This window comes from Amphiura filiformis, chromosome 9 (assembly GCF_039555335.1).
Source record: "Amphiura filiformis chromosome 9, Afil_fr2py, whole genome shotgun sequence".
Taxonomy (NCBI): domain Eukaryota; kingdom Metazoa; phylum Echinodermata; class Ophiuroidea; order Amphilepidida; family Amphiuridae; genus Amphiura; species Amphiura filiformis.
The window spans coordinates 8,785,925-8,799,976 of NC_092636.1; the positions used below are offsets into that span (position 1 = coordinate 8,785,925).

Genomic DNA, 14,052 nt, shown 5'->3' on the forward strand with positions numbered 1-14,052 from the left:
CTGGTGTATGCAAAATATCGTCACGCTATGTTAGGCTGCGTTCATTCAATTTCCACTATAGAATATACTATAGGCGATTTCCGTAATTGACCATTTTAAATTAGCCGTTGGTGGCGTTTGGCTCTACTAACTCCAGTTTAGCGGGCAGAAACACTAAGCGTTGAGGTCAAAAGATCAAATTACATCCTCCATAATTAATGCATGGTTAATTTGCTAAGTAAATAAGGAAAAGCTGAACTCTAATTAATTATGCAGATTAAAATTAGCAAAATGCTAAACGTAATATACTTCTATTTTACTTATACTACATTATGTTCCAAGTTTCAGCTAGATAGTCCTTATAGTTACTTAGCAAATTAACTTTGCATAATTGGGAGTATGTAATTTGATCTTTGGCCTCGCTTAGTGTTTCTGCTTCGCTAAACTGGAGTTAAGTAGAGCCAAACGCCACCAACGGCATTTAAGTGGTCAATTACGGAAATCGCTCTATAGCACAGAATGGACTAGTTCCATTTGAAATCCACACCCACTCTGTGGAAGATTTAGCATAAGTTCCTCAGAGGGAGTATGGGTTTCAAATAGAATAGATGATTGGGTATAGCCAATTCTATTTGAACACATACTCCCTCTGTAGATTAATAGAATAGCCCAATAGCTATTTACATCCAGCTGAAGTTAAAGTAATTTGAGTAATTTCATGTTTGTTTGCTTGTTATTTCAGAACATTTTTATATAGTAAAAATGCACAACCAATTAGTACAAAGACTCCAACAATAGCTCCAATAACAATTCCAGCGATGGCACCAGCAGGCAGACTGTCGTCATCTGTAGAATGCAACAAACAGAATTATAAAGGTAATTAACATAAGGATCTGTTAAAAAAACAATTACCGTAAAAACTTGATAGTTAGCATATGTGCTTACTATCGAGCACTTTTAAAACATGCAAACATGAAGGGCCCCATCCACAAAAGTGTAAAGGGTTTTGAGCAAATCATCGATACACTTAGTTATATACGAACAAGTAAACCTGCAAATTTGTGTCTCAACCCCATTAGCTCAGTTGGTAAAACGCCGGACTACGGTACAATTTCATGTTTTCAAAAGCGCTTGATAGTAAGCACATATAATATGCTAACTATCGAGTTTTTACGGTATTAGATCAAGCACAATGAGTCAGATTGCAGAAAACTGGAATTTGTCAAAATGATCAAAACAAGATTTTATTATCTTTTCAAGAACTTGTGTCTTCAGTATTGAGCTTTATGTAAGAAACATTAGAAGAAGAAAGGAAAAGTTGTTGTATTTCTGAAAATGTAGTCAAATTTTACCAAGGTCTGCAGTTGAATAATTTTGCTTGATCATATAACATGCCCTAGAATTCCATCTTTAAGCAAAATATGCCTCTAAATGAGTGTTTTTTAAATGAAAGACAGACACATTCTGCAAAAACATTATTTGGAGCTTTAGAAATTATATTACTGATTCTGCATGTTTGCCTTTCCTCGAAGACATGGCTACACCGCTGTGTATCAATGTACATAGATGGTGTGTCAGGAATAAGGCTGGCATTTTCGGTCGGGTAAACGGGTACCGCCGAGATTACATTACCCGGTAGGAAATACCCTCCCGGGTACCAAATTCAAAAAAAAAAATTCAAGATGTTTTGTATTTTTAATATGAAAATTGATAATTTGTATTCATGTCATAGTCTATTAATGATTTCAAATGCATTGAATTTGAATGCATTTTGAAATCATTAATAGAGTATGACATGAATAGAAAGTATCGATTTTCATATTAAAAATACAAAATATCTTGAAATTTTTTTATTTTTTTAATTTTTATGTCAACCATGAATGATCCTGGCATTTAGGTCTAGGTCCAGGGACACTACAAAACCGAAAAAATAAAAAACTTAAACTTAAATGCGGCGGGTACCCGGGTACAAAATTACCCGAAAATGCCAGGCCTAGTCAGGAATCAGGATAAAGCCAAAGTTGGTCATGTAAATTCATTAATTTGATACCATTTTCATTCTCTTGATAAACATTTTTAGGCCTGAAAAAAAATTGTTGGATTGGCGTAACCCGACCGACCCTAAAAATAGGCCTTACCCTAGACTCTTTTTTTATTGTATTGCAAAAAATAAAAAATAATTTAAAAAAATTTCTATTTCATTATTCATTATTCATTATTTTCAAGGTTTCATTATCAGCGGTCTTTTACCAATGCTTATGCGCTTTTGTTCATTCTAATTGGGTATCGCCAGTCGCAATATAATGTCACAAACACACATAAACATTTATAAAAGTATAATTATCTTGCTTTTTGTTTTTCAAGTTTTAAAACAAACTAAATGTATTCCGAAGTATACCATGCCAGTCTTCTTCACCAATTTGTACTAACCTCTCCGTATACATTTGAGGATAGGGGGAAATACAAAAATAACAATCATGCAGAACATTATGAAATAAATTTTTGGCACCAATTTGTCAAAACTAGGTCTTTCCTAGTTAAATTATTTACAACATCAACAATGTCCATCTGGTAATAACATTTTGGCTAGGTTGATTTCTCTTAGTCTACCCTGGTATCCCAAAGGTATAATTGAAATAATTGGATAGAGCAAGGGTCAAAAACCTGTATATTTTTAATGCTAAAATATTTAGATGGATTCATCTGGTAGTTCTCACGGCTTTCTATAGTTTTTAAAGGGTTCAAATACAAAAAAGGGGTTTACAAATTTTGCAGAACAAATTTTCTTTCTGGTTTAGTAGTAATTTGCAAAATAATGAATTATTTTCAGATTTTACATCTCAAACGCAGCACAAAATTCATAACGCGGGCGGTGGACGCTAAACTCAGAATCAAGTTTCAAGTGCCTTATCATACATAATTTACCACTTTAAAAATGTGGTTTAAAAAAAAATGCCGACTAACCTACCCTAATTTTGTGTGTGTGTGTTACGCCAATCAAACATTTTTTTTGTAGGCCTTATCATTTATCCTACCTTTAGGTGTTGTTGGTGGTGATGATGGCAATTTTGTTATAGGTTTCCCACTAGGTGATTGTGATAATGTACTTGTTTCAGTGGATGTCATCATATTGGTTGTCATATCCGTTGTCATGGTTACTGGCATAGTTGTTGCATTGTTTGTTTCATTAGTAACAGTCGTAGCTTCAGTGCTCACACCCTCCACGGTTGTACATTGCAGTAACAGACTCAACAAAGTTCCACAGAAAGAAACACCGAATACGGTAGATAGTGAGAGATTCATGATGGTTATGAGTCTGCAATACTGTTAAGAATTAAAAAAAAACCAGAAACAATATTAGTGAGCGAAGAGGAATAATCTTATAATTTTCTCATTTAAACTTGTTCTTCCTCCATTAAAAAATAAATTCCTTCATTTTTAATTTCTGTGCAAATTATTTTGTAGATGTTGTACAAACTTATATTTGGCAAAATTACAATTGTGGTTACAGCAGAGGCTCCAAATGGGCTATTCCATTTGAAATCCATAAATTGAGTAACCTGAATGGATGACTTATTTGAAATCTACCCCAATGTAAGAGATTAAGGTCATGTCTTCCATAGGGGGTGTATTGATTTCAGCTGGAGAAGGTTTATTTGCTGACAAACAGCAAGCTCTGTATATTTTCATGTAGGCCTCTGGGCCCTTGACATTTGAAACTTGGGGCTTAGGGCCCATAAGGCCTAAAAAATTGTTTGATTGGCGTAACATGAAAAAAAAAAATTAGGGTAGGTCGGTCGGCAAATTTTTTTAAATATTTTTTTACACACATTTTAAGCTGAAAATCTCGATTTTTTTTAATTTTAAATTTTAATCGTTTTTATTTTTTTTTATCCATTTCTTGCCAAAAATAAGAAAAAAAGTCTAGGGTCGGGCCTATTTTTAGGGTCGGTTGGGTTACGCCAATCAAACAATTTTTGTTAGGCCTAAGTGTGCCACATATGGACCACAGGGCTACACTTGGAAATGTGTGAGGTTTGGAGAATATATAATATAAAGATGAAAAAGATAACAATATCCCTGCATGCTTGCGGATACAAAATGAAGAGTTCATATGCAAAATTTGATAAACATCATTTTAAAACTTTTTACGTTAAGGTGATCAACATCTGCCTTATAATGCTAGCTTTTAATTGACACCCTTTAAATAATCCAATATACCTAGACAAACGCAATTTCACACTTTCCTATACGTACACCTCAATGGCAGCCATAGCTGGACATCGGATCCATCCCACCTGAAATGTGAAATGATGCAGCCATGGCAGGATTTTAAACTGCATTCCATCACCCATGTTACACGTAGACGAAAGAATGATGAAATTTTACAACACAATACAATATAACATCGATTTTAAGCAGCTTTAATCCACCCAATTGGGCAGTCACAACACCAGTTTGGTGTGGAGGGGACCCAGTAATGGCAGATTGGATTGTGACCATCCCTTGGCTCATTGGATTTGTCTATGTTTTTGACACTATGATAAAAAACAGCACATATTTTCTCATTGTTTCTCTATATTTGACAACCTGTATTTGCAAATCGAGAAAAGTGGATATACCGGTTTTTACATTTATTTGAACTCTTCAAATATTCATGAGAATTATTTCTTTTCTTACCTGCAAAGTGGTTGAGTTTTGAGTAATTTTGTCACTTTCACCAACAGAGTATTACATCTCGTGTTCACGTTAAAAATCGCAAAGAAAACATACAACACACGTTGAGCTAGATTGTATCTGTCTGTGCCACTCTTGTTAGAATAAAGTCAACATTGTTACCATGATATTAGGTACAAAATTGATCGTTTTCATCCAAGAAGCGGCATAAAACACATACATGCTCATCTGAAAGGCACAGTTCATCAAATCATGTAGATGACATGTTGTGGTGCACTGACCAATTTGAAAAGTGGCAATGAGACTCGATCTCTACATCTTGAAAGGTCAATGTGTCAACATATAGTGTGATATAGAATATTGAACTGTGACTTTGATAATGAGATTGAGCAGACCTGTGTAGTTTATAGTTAATGTTCAATCAAAGTGAACTTAAATATTAAACCAGCAAGCCCTTTATGTGATTTCACTTCCCTCTTTTTTTGATAAAGAGTATTTGTACAAATAATGTAAAGCGTAAAGCTTTGGGTAGATAAACTGCCCCCTCAGTGCAGTTTAAAATTTCCAATTTTGTACTTTTTCTCTGTAATAATTAAAAAACAATTATTAGAATTACTGATGTTAAAGGTAGATCACATTTCATGCTGTTCTCTAAAGCAAGTGCAAAGAGTAATGTGTGTGAATTGTTAATTTAGTGTGCAAGCCTATATTTTATCTTATGTCATCAATATCTCAAACTAGTAAATTGTTTTCTTATACAGCGCTAAGAGGTTATTTTATGTTTGGCACATTTGAAATCTCTTAAAGTCAGTATTTATTATATATTAAGTAGATAGGAGTATACATTTGTATTATTTTCAGTAGAAAACAATTAGAGTAAATAGCAAACTAGCCCAAAATCCAAAAATAAATTTGAATGTATTAATAGTATAATTTAACATAATCTATGACATAAAGACCTAAACAAACCTCATTACAGTAAGAGGAATCATTTTTCCCAATCCACTAAACACACAAATTAAATATGCATCTCAATATAAGTGTAGTACAAAGGTTACTCTCTGATACTATATGAATGGGCTATACCAGTCCAAAGCCATACACCCACAATATAAGGCCAAGTAAAAAATAAGACATGTTTCTTGTCCCCTCCAGCTTCCTTTTTTAAGCCCACTTCAAATGACAGTTAAGATATTTGCAGAAAGATGTCAAGGAAGTTGAGATGCTTTTTATAGATAAGTTGACTTGTGACACCATTGCCTGGCAATATGCATGTGCATCATCACAATTCCCATTGTTTTTTGCCTGGCAGTATCCACGCACATCGTATTTTGTTCAGGGCCCCTGCTTTTTCCTGCTTTTTCCGCCACATAATAAGGCTATTGAACAGTGTACTAGTGGTTGTATGCAGTTTGCTCAAGCATATCGATATACCAGTCCCTTGCCTTTGTTGATAAACATTGATGTCAAATCATCTATTCACCGTAGAAGTGACGAAATAATCGGATTAACTATTTACGTGTTTATACTGAGCGTACGGCTTTTTGACCCGCTATTTTCCGGGCACAAAATACCGATCATAATCCGGCCACCATTACCCAGCTTGTTTCTACTGAGACCAGAAAGCTGTGTCTTGAACGATGCATGGCATTTTTTTCCTGTAAACCGGTAGTACGGAAATCGGATTTCAGCGAGCGCAAGGTATGACGGTTGTATCCTAAATTTAAATGTCTGCGCATGGTACCTCATGGCATATACATACATACATACATACATACATACATACAGAATGCTTATATAGCACTGCTACATAAAGAACGCAGCGCTGAACAAGAAGAACCATAATAAAACTACAAATATGAGAAACTACAGGCATGTATATAAGACAAACAAAGTCAGTTAAGCAGGAAACAAATGTGTTTTCAATGATTTCTTAAAAGCAGGTAATGTGGTAGACTCTCTGATGATGACAGGTAGACTGTTCCAGATGCGAGGAGCTGTGTAAGAGAATGTCCTTTTTTCAAAAGATATTAGTGTCTTAGTTGAGTTTTGTTCAGAGAGGCGAGTTGTGTCTGCTGCTGAACGGAGACCTTGACGGGTTGGAATGTGAAGAGAAAGACATTGCGATAAGTAGTCCGGTGCCGTCCCATTGAGGCATTTGAACACAAGCACCAAGATCTTGAAGGTAACTCTATCCTCAACGGGCAGCCAATGTAGTTGGTGTAAATAAGGCGTGGCATGATCTCGCTTTCAACGCTTGGCAGATAACTTTCGCGCCCAGTTCTGGATCCTCTGTAACTTCTGGATGTCAGTTTTGGCTGATCCAAGAAGGAGTCCATTGCAATAATCCAGTCTGGAGAGAATAATGGCACGCGTGACGAGATGGCAGGTGTCATAGTCCAGGAACCTACGTATACACGAAATATTGCGGAGTTGGAAGTTTAAGTTTGTGCAGAGAGATTTTACATGTGAAGACATGGACATTTGTGAGTCAAAGATGACACCAAGATTGCGAACACTGTCACTAGGAGATATTGTAACGTCCTCAACTAGCAAAGAAATAGGATACATGTGGTGTTTGAGATGTGGTGATGTTATAACCATAAACTCTGTCTTGTCATCGTTTAGCTTGAGCATGTTGTTATTCATCCAGTTCTTTATGGACTTGATGCATTCAGAGAGCCGGTGAAGCGAAGAAGCTGTGGAAACATGATCTTTTGGGTTAAAGCCAACATAAAGTTGTATGTCATCGGCATACATATGATACAATACATCAAACTGTCTTACAATACTACCTATAGGAAGAGTATAAATTGTGAACATTGAAGGTCCTACAATGGACCCCTGAGGTAAACCAAACTCAATGTCATGAGGGTCAGATAGCACACCATTTATGCACACCCTAGTTGTTCTACAGGACAAATATGACTGGACCCATCTTAATACTCTACCACGAACCCCAATTTCAGTCAGCCAGTCTCTTAAGCAGCACTTTATGGTTAACAGATCAAAGGCACTGCTGAGATCCAGCAGAACCAGAAAGACACCCTGATGTTGACACATACATTTCATGATGTCATCTTTCACTTTGTACAAAGCTGTCTCCGTACTGTGAATTGGTTTATAGGCTGACTGTAAAACCTCACCAAGACCATTATTGTCAATGTGCCTGTTAATGTTATTAATGGCACACTTTTCAACAACCTTTGAGATATATGGAATGTTAGAGACAGGTCTATAGTTCTTTAATTCATCAGCCTTGAGAGACTGCTTCTTAATTATGGGTGAAATGATTGCATGTTTCAATGGGTCAGGAAAGGTACCAGTACTTAATGACTTGTTGACAATATCCGTTATTACAGGTATGAACACTTGAACATTTTGCTTTAAGAACCATGTTGGTACAGGGTCCAGGAGACAGGACTTAGCAGGTGACTTAGTAACGTATTTGAGGATCTCTTCCTCACTTACAAGATCAAACTCAGTGAGGATACACTGGGATGTTTTATATGTTTTACTTTCCTATCAACACTCACTTGTTTCTTTTCAAGACTCTGGTAGATCTTTTGACCTTATCATTGAAAAAGTCTGCAAAATCATCGCCTAATTTCTTTGATGATTCATGAGGAGGTAGAACCTTAGTGTTCCTGTTAAACAGGACATTTACCATTTTGAAAACACCTTTAGTATCAGCGGATTGAAATTCGTTTCTGTAATACTCTTGTTTTGATTTTTCAATCATATCATTGACAACCTTTCTTTGTTCAACATACACCTCATGGTCAGTTTCAAGCCTTGTTTTGCGCCACTTTCGCTTTCGTGCTTACTACGCATTTAATACGGGCGGCAGAGTGAATATCATTGTTATACCATGGTTGTCGTGGTTTAACCTTACGCATTGATATCTTAACTGGAGCATGTTTATCTAAAGTACATTGAATAACCTTATCATACATATTAACAACATCATTTACATTGTCACATTTGGATAAAGGTTCAAAAGCTACAGTCATATCATCTTGAAATGATACTTGATTCACATTATGAAGTTTACGTGAAGAGATTGTCACTTTCTGAAGTTTTGGTTTCTGTTGCTTTATGTTGCACTGAATAATGTTATGATCCGAGAGACGTGAACCAGTTTGACAATTTGTGACAAGATTGTCATCTAAGCGGGAGATAATTAAGTCTAAGGTACCACCGTGTATATGAGTGGGGCCCACGACATGTTGATAGAAACCAACACAGTCCAAGGTTGATAAGAAGTGGGATACATCACTACGGGAGGGGATCTCACAATGGACATTGAAATCACCAACCAGCACAGTATTTCTTCCAAGTGTATTGATGAAATCGCAGAAGCTGTCAAATTCTATAAGAAATTCAGATGTTTTTAATCCATTTTCTTTTGAGGGATACGGTCTGTAGATTACATAGTAGTAAACGTCTTTGCATATATTTGTGAAACATGCATGCTCAAATGCTCAAATGTTTTGTAATTAAGGCCAGTGTCTACCAAATGGAGATTCAAATCTTCTTTGAAGAGGATGCCTATACCTCCACCATATGTAACACTACCACGGGGTACACTAATGAAATTGTAACCCGGTAATGTGAGGTCTGCAATGCACGGCCCTGCACTTCTTAGATCGCCTTGATAAGAGTTCGAAGCCTTGTCGTCAACAGAGGGCAGTAAACTCGAGGTAAAGAATATCCCATATCGCGCTAATTAGCTGGGCAGTAACCGTAGAAAAAGCTCGTTTCTGGCGAAAATTGACAAGTAACTTGTACAAATTTCTAGATACAGTTACTATAAGGTCGTGTGATGTATTCAAACCATTTGTTCACCATTTCTTTTTTAGGGAGCAATAATTATTTATCATGAATATTATTGTCATGTTGATGACATCATAGTTACTCGCATTTTGTTCATTTTTAAATTTTGAAACATTTAACGCTCAAAAGTCACACAAAATCAATCACATATATTTTTCTTTATTTCACCAGAGTGTCCTTGCCAAGATTCTAGCATCAGACCATGCGCTTTCTCAAGATACAGCCTTCATAAGTGTTAGGTCACTTCTGTACCATTCTTATAATTTGTTTCATGCATACAAATAGCGATGCACGTTTTTGTTGCGTTTTTGATAGGTTTTCATGTCCGATTTTAACGATAAAACATTATTCCCTATAGAAAAACAATATGGCAAAAGATAAAACAGTTTGTAACATTCTCCATGAACTTAACCATCTGTTTGGATTGTGATGTAATTAACGTGTGTAATGAGATTTTCTCTTTCTGAATCTGACTTGTAAAATATTATTTTTCATCACGATTTCTCATCAAATTCATACATTTCTGGGTCAAAAGTCAGGTAAAACACTTTGTGGTTTTGAAATTTGGTTTAGAAATAACGCTAATAAAATCATTTGGGTTGATCAAGCAGTTGCTTTGTATGATTTTCAAGGCAATATGCATAAATGATGAATCTGCATGTACATAATTTTTCACTTCAGTAAGCTCGTCTTTTGACCAACGTTCATTATTGATCACGGGTTATATTGTATGCGATTGACATCAAAGAACCACATGTGTATGAGCTTGTGCATTGAATTGAATTACACAATGGTTATTCAGGTTATTGATCGCTAGATGGAAGCGAACATGATACATATTACGTAGGATTCCATGCCTGTGCGGGGATTTGAACCCTAGCGACCAGAACTATGAACACTTTGAAGTGTTAGCACCTTGCAGGGCCGTGAATGACCACTGGATCTGAAATACATAACCAAGTCTCTGTGATAGGACCTACAATCACAAAATTAGTGTTTTTGTTAATCCACGTTGCATTGATTTACCATTGGATCTAGTAATTGGCTATTAAATATTATTATGATAATTAATTTACAGCCAAAATATAACTCATTAACTAAAAGAAGTAGACCAAGTAAAGTCATATCCATTTTACTTCATCATGTTCATGCGAGTCACACATTTGGCCAGTGTATATAATATCAGAAAGAAGGAACCTACTACATTATAGGCCAAGGCCCCTACTATATATACAAGTAGAATATAAGTTGTGTTATTTTTGCACCACATACATACATACATACATTATAAATATTTATATAGCGCTGCTACATTTAGAATGTAGCGCTCAAAACAAAAAACACAAAACAAAGCAAAAGAAGAACATGAAGAAAAAATAAATGAGAACTGCCTGTGAAGGCTACAAAATCTATGGAAACAAGTGTGACTTGAGAACCCTCTTGAAAATACCCACTGATTGTGATTCCCTGATACCAATTGGCAGTCTATTCCAGGTGCGAGGCGCAACATAGGAGAAGGTCCTGCGTTCAGCTGACATGAGTGTTTTGATTGTGTTGTGCTCTGTCAGGAGGGTGGTATCAGAAGCAGAACGCAGGCCTGCACGCCAAGGGCAGTGCAGGGAAACACAATCAGACAGGTACTCAGGAACACTCTTGGTGAGGCATTTAAACACAGTGACTAAAACTTTGAAATTGATGCGCTCTTCTACAGGGAGCCAGTGTAACTGCTTTAAATACGGTGTGGCATGATCATATTTGAGGGCCTTACATATCAGCTTCGCAGCCCAATTCTGGATCCGTTGTAGTCTTTGAATGTCTGCTTTACAACAGCCAAGAAGCAGCCCATTGCCATAATCGATCTTGGAAAGGACAAGGGCTCTTATGACCAGATGACAAGTGTCATAATCCAAGTACCGGCGTATCCAGGAAATGTTGCGGCTGGTATGTAAGGTTAGAACAAAGAGTCTTGACGTGAATGGACATAGACATTTGACAGTCAAAAATAACCCCTAGGTTACGCACAGAATCTGAAGGACAGATGGATTTGTCCCCAACCCTCAAAGCAACCGGTATCATTGAGCGCTTCAGGTGTGGAGTAGTGGTCACAAAAACTCAGTTTTGCTGTCATTAAGTTTCAGCATGTTCGTTCTCATCCAAGCCTTAAGAGCATCAATACAACGAGATAGATTATCTAAAGCAGCAGCAATGGATACCGGGTCTTTGGGATCAAAGCAGGTGTACAACTGTACATCATCTGCATACAAGTGGTAGGATAAATTGAATGATTTGATGATACGACCAACTGGTAAAATATACAAAGAAAACCCTGAAGGTCCGATGATTGAACCTTGAGGCAGGCCAAATTCGAGCTCAACAGGGTCAGAAAAAGTACCATCAATGCAAACTCTGCTGGTTCTCTCAGACAGGTAGGATCTGAACCATTGCAAAGCTTTACCACGCATGACCTCGACCCGGCAACCGATCACACGGCCCCGTTTCTACTGCGCGGATTACACGCTTTGACCCGGCATGATCCACCTCAAGAGGTGGATCACGAAAGGCGATCTACTGGGCTTGTTCTACCCACCATGACCCGGCACGGCATGGAATTTGGCCCTCAGTAGAAACATGCAGTATCATAGCAATAGAGGAACAATTTTTGAGTAGATCGCCCTGCACTACCAGCAGATTGCACTAATCACCTGTGTATGTCAGCAAACATCAGTAGATTGAATACAATAGTGCTCTTTTCAAAGATACTAATCTTACAGGTGCAAGTGATCAGCCTTTCTTTGACATCTATGGTTCAATAGGTACCGCATGAATGTTGTAGTGCATGGCGATATATTCAAAATTGTATTCCTCTATTGCTATGGTAATTAATCCGATTAATTATGTCACTTCTACGCTGAATAGCCTTGCTTATATACAAGAAACACTTCTGAAAGGTTCTGTGATCATCGTTAGAGAGTGTGTTTACTTACCAGAACAATAAAATAAAAAAGGCCTTTTTTCAAGCATTATTCTTTATGGATATTTACACCTATTTTTCAATAAAAAATATAAAGTCCCTCCTCCTTTTTTTGAAAACATGGACAAGAAATATAATTTTATTTTTACTTTCATAATTTCCAGCTTATTGCAGTTTGCACCCTTTGTCCCCCGGCTGCATGACATGGATAAACAATTACAACTATATGTATTTAGACTGCAAGGTCTGAGATGCAACCTAATGTTTTTCATAAATTATTTTTGTTTTTCACAAATTGAAAAAATTCTACAATGCTGAAAGGGTGCAGATTATTACCAAACAAAAGATTAATTGTGTCAAAACTTGACCATGTGAAGATTTTCCCATGCCCTGTCACACATACCTCCTTAAATTAATGCAAATCTTCTCTTATTTACTGCCGTAGTGCACGTTAGTAACCATTGGTTAATGGTTACTGGTTTAAGCCTGGGCTCACACACCAGTTCCAAATTATGATATGCTATAGGCTTTGTGTTGTGATCATTTCGATCAGTGGTTCGTAACAAATAAAGGGTGAACCAGTTGACCTAGCAACGGTCATATTCTAACATGCACTACACCAGCGAATAAACGGGTAAGCTTCTTTCACAGTACCTTCGTGATTGATGAAAGTGGTATGTTTGCAGCTAGCGACTCTTTAATGAAGAAACATATAGCATGTAATTCTAAGTTGTAGACAAACTGTCTTGAAAAGTAAAATTGGTTCCAGAATTGAAGTAAACTCGGCTCAGGTTGTAATCATTGAAGCTAGGCTGGTGTGAATCAAAACGTCTTCAAATGAAACTTTCTGCATCAAGATATTATATCATACAAATGGGCAGGCAAAAAAAGGAATGGTGGGTCGGTATGTTTTATCAATAACATTACCAAATGATGTGTAATTAGACACTTCAATTCACCAATCAAATCAAAAATTGTTTTTTTTTCTTCACTTTATTTGGCCACATAGTACAGGACTGTTCAGCCGACCTTCACATGCTAGAGGGGAAATCCCTTCCCTAGTTAAATTGTTTATATAGTTTGAATCCATAAAAAATTGTTGCTATTCTAAATTAGTTTTGATTAGGCCTAGTATAACAAACATAATTTGGTTTATAATTATGTTCAAACAATTTAATTTAATTTTATGTAGTTTGAATCCAATTAAATAAGTTGCTATTGTATTCTGTGTTTGAATGCAAAATCTGATACTCCTGGAGGAAACTAGGAATGGAAATTTAGTTTTGATTTGAATAAGAACATCTAAATCCAAACAATGGCATGAATTGTTATTACCTTTGATCAATCTGATCATAAAAGAATTTTTACTATTCTTGTAATTATTGGTCATGCAATTCAAAACTAAAGTAAATGGATCTAGGTAGGGTCTTTATTTATACAAACAAAGATTACAATCATCAATCAAATAATGATCATAAACTATATCATGATGAACAATCATAATCATAATGTTGGCATATAATGTGACTCATTGGGTTGCGCCTTATTATTAGATGGATAGGGTGAGTAAACTTTTGTGTGATAGAGGA

The 14,052-nt window shown here is 36.2% G+C and overlaps 2 protein-coding genes across 2 annotated transcripts in view; one reads left to right on the top strand and one right to left on the bottom strand.

Moving 5' to 3' along the window:
- The window catches only part of LOC140160586 (uncharacterized), a 98,187-nt gene extending 97,335 nt beyond the window's left edge, over positions 1 to 852 (top strand). The window contains exon 9 of the mRNA XM_072183827.1: positions 722 to 852. The gene's annotated coding sequence lies outside the window, so the exon portion shown is untranslated. The remainder of the gene's footprint in view (positions 1 to 721) is intronic.
- LOC140160587 (uncharacterized) lies at positions 494 to 13,376 on the bottom strand. Its single transcript, XM_072183828.1, has 3 exons — positions 13,118 to 13,376; positions 3,015 to 3,303; positions 494 to 825 (listed from the first exon to the last, which is right to left on the bottom strand). The coding sequence occupies exons 2-3, from the start codon at positions 3,280 to 3,282 to the stop codon at positions 713 to 715; spliced, it is 381 nt and encodes a 126-aa protein (XP_072039929.1). The 5' UTR covers positions 3,283 to 3,303; positions 13,118 to 13,376; the 3' UTR covers positions 494 to 712.
- Positions 13,377 to 14,052: the final 676 nt, after the last annotated feature.